At 36.8% G+C, this 15421-nt stretch overlaps 2 protein-coding genes across 2 annotated transcripts; one reads left to right on the top strand and one right to left on the bottom strand.

Annotated features, from left to right (window-relative positions):
- Nucleotides 1–185: 185 nt before the first annotated feature.
- On the top strand, nucleotides 186–4626 carry LOC140931154 (protein LSM12-like). The gene is made up of 4 exons (XM_073380902.1): nucleotides 186–435; nucleotides 2057–2297; nucleotides 2974–3097; nucleotides 4304–4626. The coding sequence occupies exons 1-4, from the start codon at nucleotides 201–203 to the stop codon at nucleotides 4343–4345; spliced, it is 642 nt and encodes a 213-aa protein (XP_073237003.1). The 5' UTR covers nucleotides 186–200; the 3' UTR covers nucleotides 4346–4626.
- Nucleotides 4627–13669: 9043 nt separating this feature from the next.
- Nucleotides 13670–14650, bottom strand: LOC140932332 (uncharacterized). Its single transcript, XM_073381954.1, has one exon. The coding sequence runs from the start codon at nucleotides 14648–14650 to the stop codon at nucleotides 13670–13672; it is 981 nt and encodes a 326-aa protein (XP_073238055.1).
- Between the last annotated feature and the right edge of the window lie 771 nt (nucleotides 14651–15421).

The raw sequence follows: 15421 nt of genomic DNA, 5'->3' as shown, positions 1-15421 counted from the left end.
AAATGTGTCAGCGGGTTTTACTGGTAGTACCTCGAGGAGAAATTCAAATAAAAGACCTTTCAATACCAGCGCTTAATATTTAAAAATGTCCTTGATAAATGTCATAAGGGCACAAACTCGTTGTCTAAAAGTCTTAAGATAGTGACGCTTTATTTTTATCTCCAGGTTTGGATCAGATTAGGTATCATTTTTAAGGGAAAATGTTCCATAAGCGTTTTGATGGAGATATAGATTCTCAACAACTGAGAAGCCTTGTGAACTCCTGCATTTTTCACGCATGGGTAAAAAGCACCGGTGAAAATATGGCTACCGGAGATGCGAAGGAAAGTAGAGACATTCCACCGGGTACTAAAGTGGTTTGTACAACTTGCTTAGATGAAAAGATTGAAGGAGAAGTTGTGGCATTTGACTACGGAGCCAAAGTTTTGATCATAAGTATCCTTTTTCATTCCGATGAGTTGTGTTTGGCGGTTAAATATCGTATGTAGTTGGTCGATAGACACATGAATGTGTCTTTTGAAAAGTTTTTTCCTTGTTTGTCATAACAATTCAATTTTTCATGTTTAGTGATCAAGAGAGTTGTAGGAAAAGTTATCATCGATGTTACTACTTTTTTATCTTTCTGCAAATGTCAGAATTTACGTTTAATCATGTACAACTTCAACTTAACTTCGTGTTTGACTACAAGGAGAACTTTGTTTCCATCTTTGAAGATCAAGAGACGGATTTTTGAGAAATTTTATTCCATAACAAAAGATCCTATGAAAAAAAGGTTTTCATTTTTTGATCCTTCGATATGATCTGGTGTGTTCGGAAACGAAAAAAATATCAAACAAGCAAGCACGTAGCTAAAAGGTTGACCTTAAATTTGTTATTACTTTGAGTAGTTGAGCTTATACTTACAGCTTACCCTAGCCGAAAAGAAATCTAAAATTTCTTTACGTTACGTGAGATCATCCGGAAAGGAAGAATTCAAGAGAGAGCTTTAATATCTGAACAGCAGACTCATTAAATTAAGCAGTTGCTAATATGAGTTTCTCATTTTATATGCAGCTGAGAATAGTATTTGAGAGTCAAGGCCCTTGCTTTCAGGGTTAATTCCCTTAAAGTTGGTGTGGGAGAAAAAAAATGGGTAACAACACCTATATCGAAACTGATTTTATAGGAGAGTAAAATTACTTTATACCATGCAATACTTTAAGTATTGCATAATAGGTTATGTTTTTGTTTATGTGCTTATGATGGTATAAAGTGGATGAATTTTGACAGTACAAAATTTGGCATGCAACATATCATCTTCCTTTTGCAACATGGGATCCTTCTGCAAAAAAAATTTCCATGGTTGAATGAAAAAAAAGCTGGCACTGTTCAACTATGTAAATGCTACATGCCTTTTACATAGATTTAAGTTCAAGGTTGCGGGCCAGGCAATATTTCCAATTAAACTGGCTTGAAAAGTGAAAATCTTGACATTTTGCTTTTGAATAAATAGCAAACAGAAAGAACTAAAACTATTTGGTCATCTTACCATGGAGGTAAATTTTATTAATTTTTATATTCATATATTTACTTTTATAAGTAATATCTATGGTGACATAAAAGATTCAAAAGTTGGCAGCATTCAAGATACTACAAGCTGTAACCATGGATTTTTGTTTAGATGGCCAGAATGTTACAGTTAACACACTGGTGTAAATTGGTTGATGTAAAATATTAAATTAAATCTAGTTAAAAAGCTAAAAATGTCACAAGACATTCAGACAACTTCTTGTAATCTTTTTATTGCATTAGGGTTAGGGCGTAAAAGCTGTATTAATTGGCTCTTTATAAGCTCTGGTGACTAGCCAAAATCACCACCCAGTCATTACAGAAGTGCTGGCTACTCACAGCAGAGCTGATGAAAAATAATTGCTTCGAACTAAAAATCTCACGCTATTGAAAACATAAATTTTTGGACTTGGAAAGTCACAGAGGGTAATTATTGTGACATATAGCTCCTTCATTGAACTTTGCAAATATCATGTGATTCGTTTGATGAATCCTTAATGTGTTGTAGAATCAACAAAAAATACCAAGAAAAATGTGATGGACATTAAGATGCTAAACATAGGCCTTATGAAAAGCCTTGAAGTTATTGAACTGTCCACCAAACCAGCACAGTCACTGCCTATCGTAGATGTGGACAAACTTGATAAGAAAATAAATACTGCTCTGGAGCAAAAACGACGGGCAGCAGACAAAATTGGAATCAATGTAACACCAGGAGCACAAAAGCTGTTTGATACCATCAATAAAACGTAAGTTTGATGTGTTTATTCTGAGAAATTTTTCACCTTGCAAGGCACAAATTCACACAGGCCTCCACCATTTTACAGAAATCTGTCAGATTTTTCATAATAGATATATTTTTAATGATTAGAAACACTTTCCTAGTTGAAATCTGGCCATTATCCCATGTGAATGACAAGGAAACCCAGGCAAGGGGTCTTATAGGAGTTAAAAATCCAAAAACTTTCCCAGCAGAGCCCTGGACCCCCTAGAAGCTTGCACCTTTGGCACTTATTTTGGAGATCGGTCAGTATTTGTCCTAGATCTACACCTGCTTGCAAGGCACACAATAATTCTGACTTCAAGGAACATGTTAGAATAATATTATTGTAACATGTTCCTTGAAGTCAGATAATTTTACACACAAAAGACACAGTAAATCTTTCATCTATTTGCTTTGATTTTAACATAATTTTTTTAACACCATCAAGTTAACATTACAATACAGAGCTGCAAATAATGAAAGAGTCGCATTTTGGAGTACTGCTTGCCAGTGCATAATACAGCTCGGGACTAAATGGATTGAAAAAATGCACAGTGAACTTTCACATGAAATTTTTCCCTCTCAATACTGTGTAACTGAATAAGAATTTGAAAGTCCCTAACATCTCTGCTTTTTATTTGTTTGTTTTGTTTTACCAACAGTTTTAATGATGTTAAGTGGGACGGTCAAACCATTGTTGTCATGGGTGACGTAAAAATTGAACCACCGTACGAGGAGAGTACTTGCTATGGCAATGAAAAATCACGAGAACACATCATCAAGATTGTAAGTAATTCTTGTTTTTCAGGAAACTGAACTTTGCTTGATTTTCGGAAACAGTAAACTACTTTTGTAGTCAGGATTAAAGGGCATAGTCAACTCCATTTATTACAGTGCAAGAAGATCATCCCATTACAACGTTTTTTAACACAAAAGATTCTCAAGTTTTTGTAGCAAACAATGCGATAAAATTAAAGGTTTAACTATGCAATTTTAAAATCCTTTGAACTTATGAGGTACCTAACCTTTCAGGAAACAGCTCTCAATTTCTTAATGTTCTTGTTCTGTTCACAAAAATCTTTTGAATCTTTTGAATCTTTTGAATCTTTTGAATCTTTTGTTTTCAAAAAAGGGTTGTGACTGAATAATCTTCTTGCAAGTGCCTGGTTTGAGTAGTTGCACTGTAAGCATTAATTAAAGAACAAGAAACAAGTCCTATTGGTTATAATTTATTTTACACTTGTTACTCAGCATCACTTTGTAAAGCCTTACAGTTCATCATTAAAATCATGCAAGAATTTTAATTACAGTACTTACAGGGGGTTGCACTAGGAGAGTCACTTTCTGTGGCACGCAAATCATGTAGCAGGCAGTACAATCTTTTTTTATTTTTGCCACAGGTTGGTAACTTACTTTTGATCAGTACTGTAGCTGCTGCCCCATAAAAGTGGGGTGTTCATATTAGTGAAGTGTCCACGAGGAGAAAGTTGGCCATATAAGTGAATCTTTGTTTACATTTTGTGCCTTATTAACATATGCGTTTCATTCCCGATCAAACCATTAAAATAAAATCATTGAATATTGAAAGACTATAACAATTCCAGTTGTCCATGAAAATTTGAGCCCAATATACCGATTCTTTTCGGAGAAATTCTCTTCCAAAAACTCAAAAGTATACAAAGAATATGTGATCTCATTAGCATTTTTGCAACCCAGCAATTTCGCAGTTTTTGATTGCTGCTATTTCCTTTGTTATTGATTGCAAAGAGCTGAAAATTGCACAAACTTCGCAAAATAACCAGCTCTTTCAACTTTTGCACCTACATGTAATTTGTACATGTGAGAACGTCTTCCACGGGTTAACTGGTTAAAAAAGTAGACAAATAAATTACGTCAACAAAGGTTTGCCAATTAGGAAACAGTTTTGGACCTTAATGTATCAACCCTCTTTAAATTGACAAGCAAGTACTTCTTTCTCATGTGTATTCGTAGGTCAGGAAACATAACGAGGAAGAGAGAAATGGCCTTGGATAACATCAGAGCTCATTAAGATTGCTGAAAATGGAACTGTCTGTGACGTTATCAAGGATGAAGGTTGATCTTCAGATGGTATCGTCCCTGCAGTAACCTGCCTTTTCTGGCTGGACTGGATTTGGCAAGTTCATAGTGATGAAGGCACCGAGGGGAAGAATCAATCACACAAGTTCTTCCAAAGACGAACCCTTATTTTCATAGGAGTCACTGTTTTTATAGTGGTCTTTTGATTCTTGGATTTGTCATTGTGGATGAACATTTTTAAAGGAGTGTTGTAACTATCTTGACGTAGTCTTTGTCTTTCTGAAACTCATTACTAATTTATTGAAGGGCTGTGTCATGGATGGTTAGTTCATTATATTTTTGTTTATAATTAACAATTATTGCACGAGTGGGCATTGGATATAAGATGATTATAGCCAAGGAGGTGCATAAGCACCGTTTTGGCTATAATCATCTCATATCCAACAAGTACAAGTGGAATAATTGTTTTCTTAAAAATGCCCACTAAATATTGAGAATTCTTCTTGACTTTATTTGTAAAACAACCAATTTTCAGCTTGTTTTTAATTTTGAGTAGATGCATACAGTTACCATAATTATTTGGAGAGTATGGTATAATGGCTCATACCATGATATGATGGCTAAGCCAATCAGAGCTCTGGAATTGCATTATTCAATGATTCTGACAGTTTTTAATAATGCCAATTACACCTTCTTATCCCCTATGGAACTTGAGGAATTACTTGTTAATGTGAAAAGCACTGCTTCCTAAAATTCCAAAAATAAGCCCGGGGCTTATATTTTTCAAAGGCCCTTTTTGAGGGGCTTATATTCAGAGGGGCTTATCTACAGAGGGAAATTTACGTTTCAAAATCGATTGGGTTAACCTTATAGTTGGAAGGAAATTTACCGTTTTCGCTTTGTTTTACTTTGTATTTGAGAGCAATTTCCAATTACAAGCCCCCGGGGGGCTTATATTTAGAAGGGCAATTTAACGGAGGGCTTTTTACATAATTTACGAGTTTGGGGGGCTTATACATGGTGGGGCCTATTTTCGGAATTTTATGGTATGTTTCTCAAGCATTAAATCAAACGTTACAAACAACAAAAATGAAGTTTGAAAACTGTTAGGCTAACAAGTTTAAGAAAAATACAACTTCAATCCATTTTAGTCTTCTTCAAGTTTGTCCATCCATGACTCCTTTTCTATTTGCTGTTTTATTTATACCTTCTTGCAATGTTTTCAGCAGTTTTTTTTTATGTTTCACTCAGTATTGTGGCCTTTCCCACTGTTTGAATTTTGGTAAATTTCATGACACAGCTCCTTTAAGAGGAAAAAACAGTAATCACTACTGTAAAGGATGTTTCAATGTCGGAACCTAACTGCCATGAAATTTCAAGAAGAAATCCATTGGGAAATTGAGTAACTATAATTTTCAGTTGACAAAAACCTTGTACCAGAATAATTTCAAGCATATGGCATTCTTTTTCACACTTTTTAAGGGCTATAAATGTAATAAGTTGTATGAAATAACTCTGAAGAAAAGGTTCTTATTGGAGCCCCAAAAACAAACTTCAGAAGCCTCAAATTTCACAAAATAAAGTCTTGCACATGACAATTTCACCTGTGTTTTCTCAGTTCCTGTGAAATTTGAAATTTATTTTCTCGGGCTCCTGTAAGAAATTGTCTTTCGCGTCATTACAGATAACTAATTACATCTATAGCCTTTGAGAGGTGTAAAAAAGAATACGATATGGCTTAAAATATTCTGGTACAAGGGTTTTGTCCACTGAGAACTAAAATTACTCAATTTCCTAATAGATTCCGTCTTAAGGTCTTTAAGCATAAGCTTTGAATTTTGTTCTAGAGTTAGTAGGAAAATTAAGATACACTGTTACTGCTGTTGGGTGTAGGTAGGCGAACATGTTCCTGACGAAGTAATATCTAGGAAACCCATGATTTCCTGATTGGCATCATTATTCTCTGACCCCGGTTAACTTAGCCATTTCTCCTGGGTTAGAGGGGAGAAATGATGTATCTTAAGTTTTCTATTGACCATTGAAGACAGCGTTTTATCTGATATCCAGATATCTCAAACCTGGTTGAAGAAAACACAGGTGTTCCTTGTTTTGAAGTCACTTGTGGATGTGACATCTAGATATCAGGTGGAACACTGTGTTGAGCGTTTGATATAGTACATAAAGTGTTGAGCCTGGTTTTTACTAGTGACTCAAGCAGACGTCCAATGACAAAAATACTTTCTTCTCAGGAAAGCAGCTTAAACCCAAGCATAAGTACCAGAGGTTTTTTTTCCTTGTGCTTGTGTTTATGCTGTTGCGCTTCCACCATAGCTTCTTTTCAATAGATGTAAGAGTCTGATGCTTATACAGTATCACTAGTTAAAACTGTTACTGTTTCAGAGATTATAAAGTGGAAGTCAGTCTATTGTTGTTCAGTTTTTAGTGATCCTACTGTCCCCCCTGAAATCCCCTTCTGCCCAATTCTTACACCTATACAGACACACCACATACTGACACAGACATACCCTGACATTGACACAGACACACCACTCACTGTCACAGACACACCACACCCTTTGTTTCCAGGAGGCTCCAGTACACCAGGCCCCAGTTGTTCAAGAGTTATATAATGCTAACCACTGCATGCCGCTACATGTAAATCACTATCCAGGCGTTAACCCTTTAATTTACGTCCCAAGAGGAACCAACATCAATTTTCTCCTAACAATACACAATGAAAAGAAAAGGTTGGGAGAATTAATAAAGTAGGCATCTAAGGAAAAATGCTTTGATCTTTTATCAAATTCACCCAACTTATTTTTTAAGGAAGTGTATGGAGACCAGTCTGGAGTAGACTACAAGCGGTCTGCTGCCCTCGTTCCTCCTGCGCACTCCCCTCACTGAATCTGAAGAAAAACAGTCTTAAGACTGGAGAATTTGTATGTGGCTATTGCGACTTGGAATTGGAATCGCTTATATAAAAGTGTCAGAAAAAGAGCCAGGGAAAAGTGCCCTGGGAACGAGGTTGTCAGGAAACGTCCTGCATTGAGGCAAATTGTCTGAGAGTGTCAAAGTCAGACTTGAGTCTGGCAGGGCTGTTCTTATTACATTTTCTTGTACTTCCTGGCCATCGATTGGATTACGAAAACCTCAACGATGGGAAGGAAGAAAAGGAATCTAGGGGATCTTCTTGACACAAATCGAAGACAATCACAAATACGTGCAGGACAAGATTACCAGGCACGGGGTTCATGAAAGGCCGATTAGCGCTAATCCAGGATAAAAATTTGTTCCACCTTTTGTATTTACCTTCCAATGCGTTGCTTATATTAGAGTAACATGTTGTGGTATCATTTTTTTTTTTCAAGGTAAAGGCACAACAGTATTTTGTAAGTTCGACTTACATGTTGTTATACAAGAAAACATTGTTTAAAATTTGGCTTAATGTCCTTAATCCTGGATTAAACTTAACCATCTTTCGAGGAACCGGGCCCAGGCTGGAATTGCATCATTCCTTGGAACAGCGCTAAGGGTGCTTAGAGAGAGAAGAACAAATTAACTAAATCTCAAATTGTCGAAATTGTATGAAACGAAGCCAGCCACAACATTAAAAGAAAGAGACAATGCCTCTTATCACAAGCTTGATATTCCCGTAGATGGCCTGTAGGAACATTTTAAAAAACTTCATTCGATCCCAATTATATCAACATCTTCCACAAATCTTACCTCTGTAATTGACGACACGCCGCGTTTAGAAGAAGTGAAAAACATCCATGATTGCTTAGATTGCCCCATTTAAATTTCTAAAATCGAATCTATGTCAAAGCTACTTGGGTTTAACAAGGCCCTTGGCCCAGAAAAAATTTGTAACGAACTGCTGAAAATCGGTACCGTAAATGATCGATTAAGCGCCGCGGCGATTATTACATTTTCACTGTTAAAGGAAAACTACGGGTAAAACACTGAGGGGAATATAGAGAGAATTAAGTGAGGCGCGTATTAGGTATGCACAATTTGAAGTTTCCCTGCATTAACACTTTAGAACTCACGAGTTGGTAGAGGTCTTATTTCTCAAGCGATATGGTTTTGATATCTCTATTTATCAAGCGCCGATCATCATGGTGCGTTTATTAGTAAACACCCAAATTAGCACCGCGGCGCTTGTTAAATAATTTTCGGCGAGGGTGCGGCGCTTAATTGATCATTTAATTCTGAAACGTGACCACTTTCCCCTGCAATTGGTGTGAAGAATTATTACTCCGATTTATAAATCTTGAAACAAGAACAATCCATCAAATTATAGAGGAATCTGTCTCAGCAGTTGTCTGGGAAAACTTTTTAATTCGATCCTAAACAACAGACTTAAAATACATGTCCCCCAAACAAAACATTTTACATTCTGCTGAAATAGGTTTCGTACCAAACCATCGCATCTCTGATATAACCACACTACGAAATTTCAATGTCAAGTATGTATTAAATACTCCTAAAGGGAAATTATTTACGTGTTTTATTGACTTCAAAATTAAAAAAGGCCTTCGATTCGCTATCGTCACGATGGTCATGGTCTTTTTTACAAACTTTTACAATATAACATAGTTGGAAGATTCGATAATCTGATTAAAACTCCTTTATTCGAAGTCGCAATGTTCTATTTAGATTGATAATCAGAGAACGGAATTTTTGAACTACCTTAAAGGGGTACAACAAGGACGCAGCCTTTCACCCATGCTGTTCAACCTGTACTTAAATGAAATACCATTTTTGCTTGATAGGGATGAAACGGACCCATTTATTTTGCCTAATGGGACCCGCCTGACGTTCCTTTTTTTATGCTGATGAATTTGATCCTAATCTTAAAATCAGCAGACGAACTTCAAAAGGCTATTTCTATTCTCGAAAAATTCTGTAATGCTGGTTACTTTCCATAAACCCGAAGAAAACAAAAGTTATGGTTTTCTAACAAAAGTGTATAGAAAATCAACACAAAACAAATATTGGTTTCACATTAATGATAACTGCATCGAAATTGTTAGCAATTATACTCACCTTGGACTTAGGGTGCGTTCGATTGGGAAATCCGGATTTAGATTTTGAAAGCCTAAATCCGGATTTCCCAATCGAACGCACCCTTAATGTCTCTTCTACAGGCACACTCAGAGATTACAAAACGGTTTTAAAGGAAAAAACACGTAGATCCATATTTGCAACTCGCCGATATCGCGTAAATTTTACAAAATTACCACTTGCTTTTTGATTCCCTAATTCATTCTATTTTACTTTATGGTTCAGAAGATATGGCAAAGATAATTTCTCCACGAGGGAGAATTAAGATGAAATTGAAAAAACTCATACATATTTTTGTAAACAAACTCGCGATGTAATCAAGGTGTAAATAGGCAATGCCCAACTAGTCAGGGGCACCCATCGTCAATTTTCGGAAAATATCTGTTCGGAAGACGATTTGAGATCTAGAATTTTCGGAACATTTGTTTTAAAATTTCCTGCTTCCCTGCCTTTCCAACGATTTTGGAACACCTAAAAAATGATAAAATTCCTCATTTTTAACGGATTTTTACCCTAAAAAGGTCGCCAAGAATTTTTGGGAGCCTTTCCTCTGGCTGAAATTTTCGAAAAGGTAACTTTTGATCCCTGTAATTTTCGGATCACTAGACTTAATTTCAGCTAGGAAATCCGAACAGATAACAAATTTTTAGGGGATAAAAATATGCCTATATCTACCGTTTAAATACTAAAATACGTTTAACAACGCCATGTTTAGGTGGTTTTGAACTATATTCTCGATGGGTGCACCTGCTGAATGTCGCAGCTAGAAATGAATTTTAAGTAGATTGCGTTGCGGAATTCTTAGAACCCCGCTCACTGGTTCAAACAAATCAAGAGCACTGTATCTTTCGATGTAACAGCACGATTTAATCCAATCCAACAATCTACTGGGATGTACAATTCTCACCGCACATTTAACGGTCGTAACACAACGATCAACTAACACCGATTCTAAGTATACAGAGGTTTTTTCTACTATCCTTGCGTGAGGCACAATTTTTACATTAATCACAGGTACATGTACAGTAATAGTTCCCATTGTAATCTATCTAAACTAAGTGTCTATTACAAAAACACACGTTCGATTTCTTTCACCTTATTTAGCCTAAGAAAATGCATGCAGTTACATTTTGGGTTATTATGGTTTATCTTTTGTACATGTGGAATGTGCCTATTGACTATTTTCCAATTGCCCATAATACACTCTGTTTGCCCCCCAAATTTTGCATAACTTATTGTCTTAAAATGCTCTTGGGAAAATGCAATACTTCCTGGAGCATTTAAAAACAATGGTTTATGCAGAATTTGGGGGGCAAACAGAGTGTATTATGGGCAATTGGAAAATAGAGAATTGAGATGTTCGCGATATCTTTTTTCATATCTAAATTTGGAGGTTTACAATGGATCAAAGCAACAACTTTGGCACATTCTAGGCTTTCACTTTTATTAAACAATAACAACATGGCTTGAAGCTTCGTTGGTAAATATGACCAAGTTACCACTTTTGTTTCATGGAAAATTCCATTGTATCAACAACAACAACGACAACAATACCCTTATTCGCCTTGTACTTAATTACATACATGAAAAAGAAAAAATATATATATATATATATATTTATTTGTACTTAATAAGGCCTGGAGCTGAAATAAGCTATAAACGTTAGAAAGAAAAATATAGTTCAAATGAGGCCTTCCACTGCTGAAATTAAAAATAATAATTAAATTATTATGGCTCTTGATTCCGAGCAACAGCGTAATTAGGCATAAGACAAATATTTCGCGTGGTAATATATACATAAGAAAAAAATTGCTGTAAAGTAAAATGTGTGAAAAGTCCGCAAGAATTGGGCGGAATGTATTAGAGGTATAAAGATACAAACTTGAATAAAATACAGAGATCTAATGAGCGAGTGTCACAGGACAAAGGGTCTCTTGAAAGGCATAATGATAGTCTTCAAAACAATTGGTCCGCAAATTCGTTGCATTCCTCACGGGAGTTTAGGGCTGTCTCACTGTAAATCGAGCAGCAAAAAAAACATGCTGGTTGGCAAAATCTCTCGAAAGACAGAAATAAATTCTAAAAAAAAATTTCGCAAATACGTTGCATTCCTCACGGGAGGTGAGGACTGGCTCAATGTAAATCGACCAGCGAAGAAAACGCTGGTTCTGATATAAGTTTTGAGAATATAACCCTATGCCTTGATCGACTACCGCTTAAAATTCAATTCACAAACTGGTTCTGAGTCGAGAAGCGAACAAGCTACCTCAATATATAAATTGAGCTGCAAAGAACAAGCTAGTTCTGACAAAAATTTGAGCGTAGAACCCTATTCCTTGATCAGCTGCTGCTTTAAACGCAATTTATAAAGCAAACTAGAGCACTAATTGCCCTTTCAAACTAGAAATCGTATTAAAGCTTGCTCACCAGTTAGGTCCTTTTGAACCGACAACGAACAGCTGCACACTGAATCACCCAATTTCGGACCACGAGTTGTAAATACAAGACCATGACGTCACTACCCAAATATGGGGTCTTACTTACACCCAAATATGGTCAAAACTGCAAATTTGAGAGGGTTACGCAGAATTTGAGAGTTTTTGCCTACATTGCACGGCGTTATAATTCTGCCGCCGAGGCAACCTCGCTTCTTAGCTCGGTTGACTCGTTGGCAGTTACCTTCATATTTCAATTCAAGCTCGTTCCCAGGGTTCTCTCCTACCCGTTACCTGGGAACGAGGTTGATTTCAATTTTTAACCAACTGCAGGAGCTGCCAACTGCCGATGTTTTCCAATTTTTTAAATTTTTAAACATCCCCCTAAGTTTTATGCATTAAAAAGAACCGAAAAATCATCCAAAGACTTTCAAAAAATTATTGAAATAAAGACTCCAAACACGGATCCTTTAAGCAGTTTCTTTTTTGCGGATTTTTAGTATGTTATTAAGTAGTCATCCCACGATAAAATGGCGTTGAAAAAATTCTTTTGCCTCTAGTTTGATGTTAAACTACGATTTGACTGCACTAACAGCAGTGGCCGATCCAGACCTTTAGATAAGGGGGGGGGGGGGGGTCGGTCATCAAGACCCCGAGATAAGGGGGGGGGGGCCGGTCTCCAAAAAAATTTTTTTTGCCCCCTCGGGCCTCAGTTTGATCTAAAAATAAGGGGGGAGCCCCGGACCCCTCCCCTGGATCCGCCACTGAATGTCGTAATAAATAGAGGATATTACACGGTGGCGCGAAGATATGAATTTTATTTTCGAGTGGCAAAACAATATTTTACGAACGAGCGCAGCGAGTGAGTAAAATATTGTTTTTGCCACGAGAAAATAAAATTTATATCTTCAAGCCGCCGTGTAATGTTCTTTTTATTATATAGACAAAAAGACATCGATAAAATGATAGAGACTGAGAAATGACCGAAATTACGTCATCCATAAACTCACTTGTGAGATTATGGAAAATAAACCACTCGGTTTCCGGATGTAGTTTTTATGAATTTTACGAGTGGTATATTTTCCAGTAAAACACTCGTGTCTATATAACAAAATAAAATATAATGATGATGCTAACAGTCGATTATAAAATTGAAAAATGATAATACCTACTCTGATGTAGATTAACTTTAAACAAAATTAAATGATTCGTATAAAAGCGTAACTTAAAGGAATCTTCTAGCCTGAATTTGCCACTTTATAGCTTAGAACACACAATCAACAGGGGCACCCAACGAGGATATAGTTCAAAACCACTTAACAAAGCATTGTTGAACGTATTTTAGTATTTAAACGGCAGATATAGGCATATTTTTATCCCCTAAAAACTTTCATCTGTTCGGATTTCCTAGCTGAAAGTCTAGTGATCCGAAAATTATAGGGATCAAAACTTACCTTTTCGAAAATTTCAGCCAGGAAAAGGCTCCCGAAAATTCTAGGTGGCCTTTTTTAGGGTAAAAATCCGTAAAAATGGGAAATTATACCATTGTGTAGATGTTCGAAAATCCTAGGAGAGGCAGGCAAGCAAGAAATTTTACAATAAATGTTCCGAAAATTCTAGATCTCAAATCGTCTTCCGAACAGATATTTTCCGAAAACTGCCGTTAGGTGCCCCTGAATCAATACGTCGAAAGCTGAAATACCGTCGTTAGAAACAGACCGTAACCGCCATCGACCGACAACTGACCAAGTTGTTGAGTTATGACAATTGAAAGTATAATCATCCTTAATCCAGGTCACTATCGCTCTACAATGGCAAAAGAACCACTCCAGTAGTAATATTTCTCCTGTTCGTAGTTATAAGCGTTTGAAATAAGTATATTTTGGAGAGACTGGTCATATCTGTGGCAACCGCCAAACCTGTCTCGAGGAAAGTTAAACCCACAATATAAAGTTGAACCTGGTGGAGAAATGCAGTCTTCTTTAAGCACGCAAATAACAAGCCATTTCATGACACGTCTTTGAACTTCATCCTTGTTTACATAAACCACTGCACCACCTTGTAGCATGTCCTTAACTGCTCCTACCTTTTCCATCGGAAGGTACTCCAGCATTGTTGGATGCGTAGCGGTTATTATGGAGTGACCGGTTGTGCTGACATAAAACACTGCACCCGTATTGTGGCGGGACATAAGCTCGATTAAAACATTTGTTTGATTTCCTGTGAACTTGACAGATGAATCAAACCACATTGTCCCGTCAAATTCAGACAGCATTTTTTGCATAATCAGGGTTTTCCAACCATAATTATGCAGGTTACGAACGTGTTGGGGGTATGCATCAAAGTCGAATTTTCTGTACACTACATCAGGCAATGTTCTGACATCATTTATCTCCGCGTCATTTAATCCAAGATCGTAGAAAAACCATTTTATTCCTGGAAATTGCTTTGTAAAGTCTTTGATATGATGTTTAAATTCTCCGTAGTGGTTACTGGAACACCCCGTTACGGGAGCGACAAGGTCGAAAAATGGGGTCTTGGCATTTATGGACTCGACTGGCTTTCGTTTAAACGTTTGATCCCGAAGAACAGCTTTTACAAAAGCTAAATCTGAACTATTAAAGTTGAACTCTTTTCCGATTAGGGACAAGTTAAATCCAGCAACATATTGTCCGATTTGGAGCCGTTCATCACTTTCCCTGGTGTTCGAAGTCCTAGTAACACTATGGTTGTGAACGGAGCCAGTTTTGTCAGTAGTGTCTTGGGTCTTGAGTACCATGTAACCATAGAAAAAACCGCCCAGAATCAAGATGACAAGAAACCAAACATACTTCCTGTTAAAGTTCATTTCAGTTTGAGTACCTGTTATCTGCAAGACATGAATACACAGTCAGTAACGAGTCTGTAAACACAACATGAAATATCGCATGTACAGTCAACTCCCGATAACTCGAACCTTTAAGGGAAATCGAAAAAAGGTTCGAGTTATCGGGAGTTCGAGTTACCGGGAGTTCGAAGGAAATTGCTGAGTGTAAGGTAAAAAACACTTTTTACTGCACAGTGAATATTTTAATCACATTTAATTGTAGAAATGTCAAGTGAAAATTAAAAGATACTTTTAGATTATAAATCTGAAGGAGTCATCGAGGGTAAAGTTATATAGAAAATGACCTGAAGGGGAACGAAAATTGGTTCGAGTTAGCGGGAGTTCGAGTTATCGAGGGTTCGAGTTACCGAGGGTAAAATTACAGTGAATGTATGATGGAAATCCAGGGGAAATCGATTTTGGTTCGAGTTAGCGCGAGGTTCGAGTTAACGAGGGTTCCAGTTATCGTGAGTCGACTGTATGTATGTATGTATAAAACATTTGAACGCATTCTTTGTCTTGTTGGCCCTCAGCTCCGAGGCGAACGTCTGGCAAATATTTTGTCAGACATACATTCTATCTAAGAACAAAATTGTTTGCCTCTAGTTCATAGTACAGTGCAACCTCGACAGAACGAACCTCTATGAAACGACGTCTTCGGTATAACGAACGATTCTCTTTACC

This window comes from Porites lutea, chromosome 3 (genome assembly GCF_958299795.1).
Source record: "Porites lutea chromosome 3, jaPorLute2.1, whole genome shotgun sequence".
NCBI lineage: Eukaryota > Metazoa > Cnidaria > Anthozoa > Scleractinia > Poritidae > Porites > Porites lutea.
The sequence above is the reverse complement of the archived record's forward strand: the minus strand, read 5'-3'. Positions and strand labels throughout refer to the sequence as shown.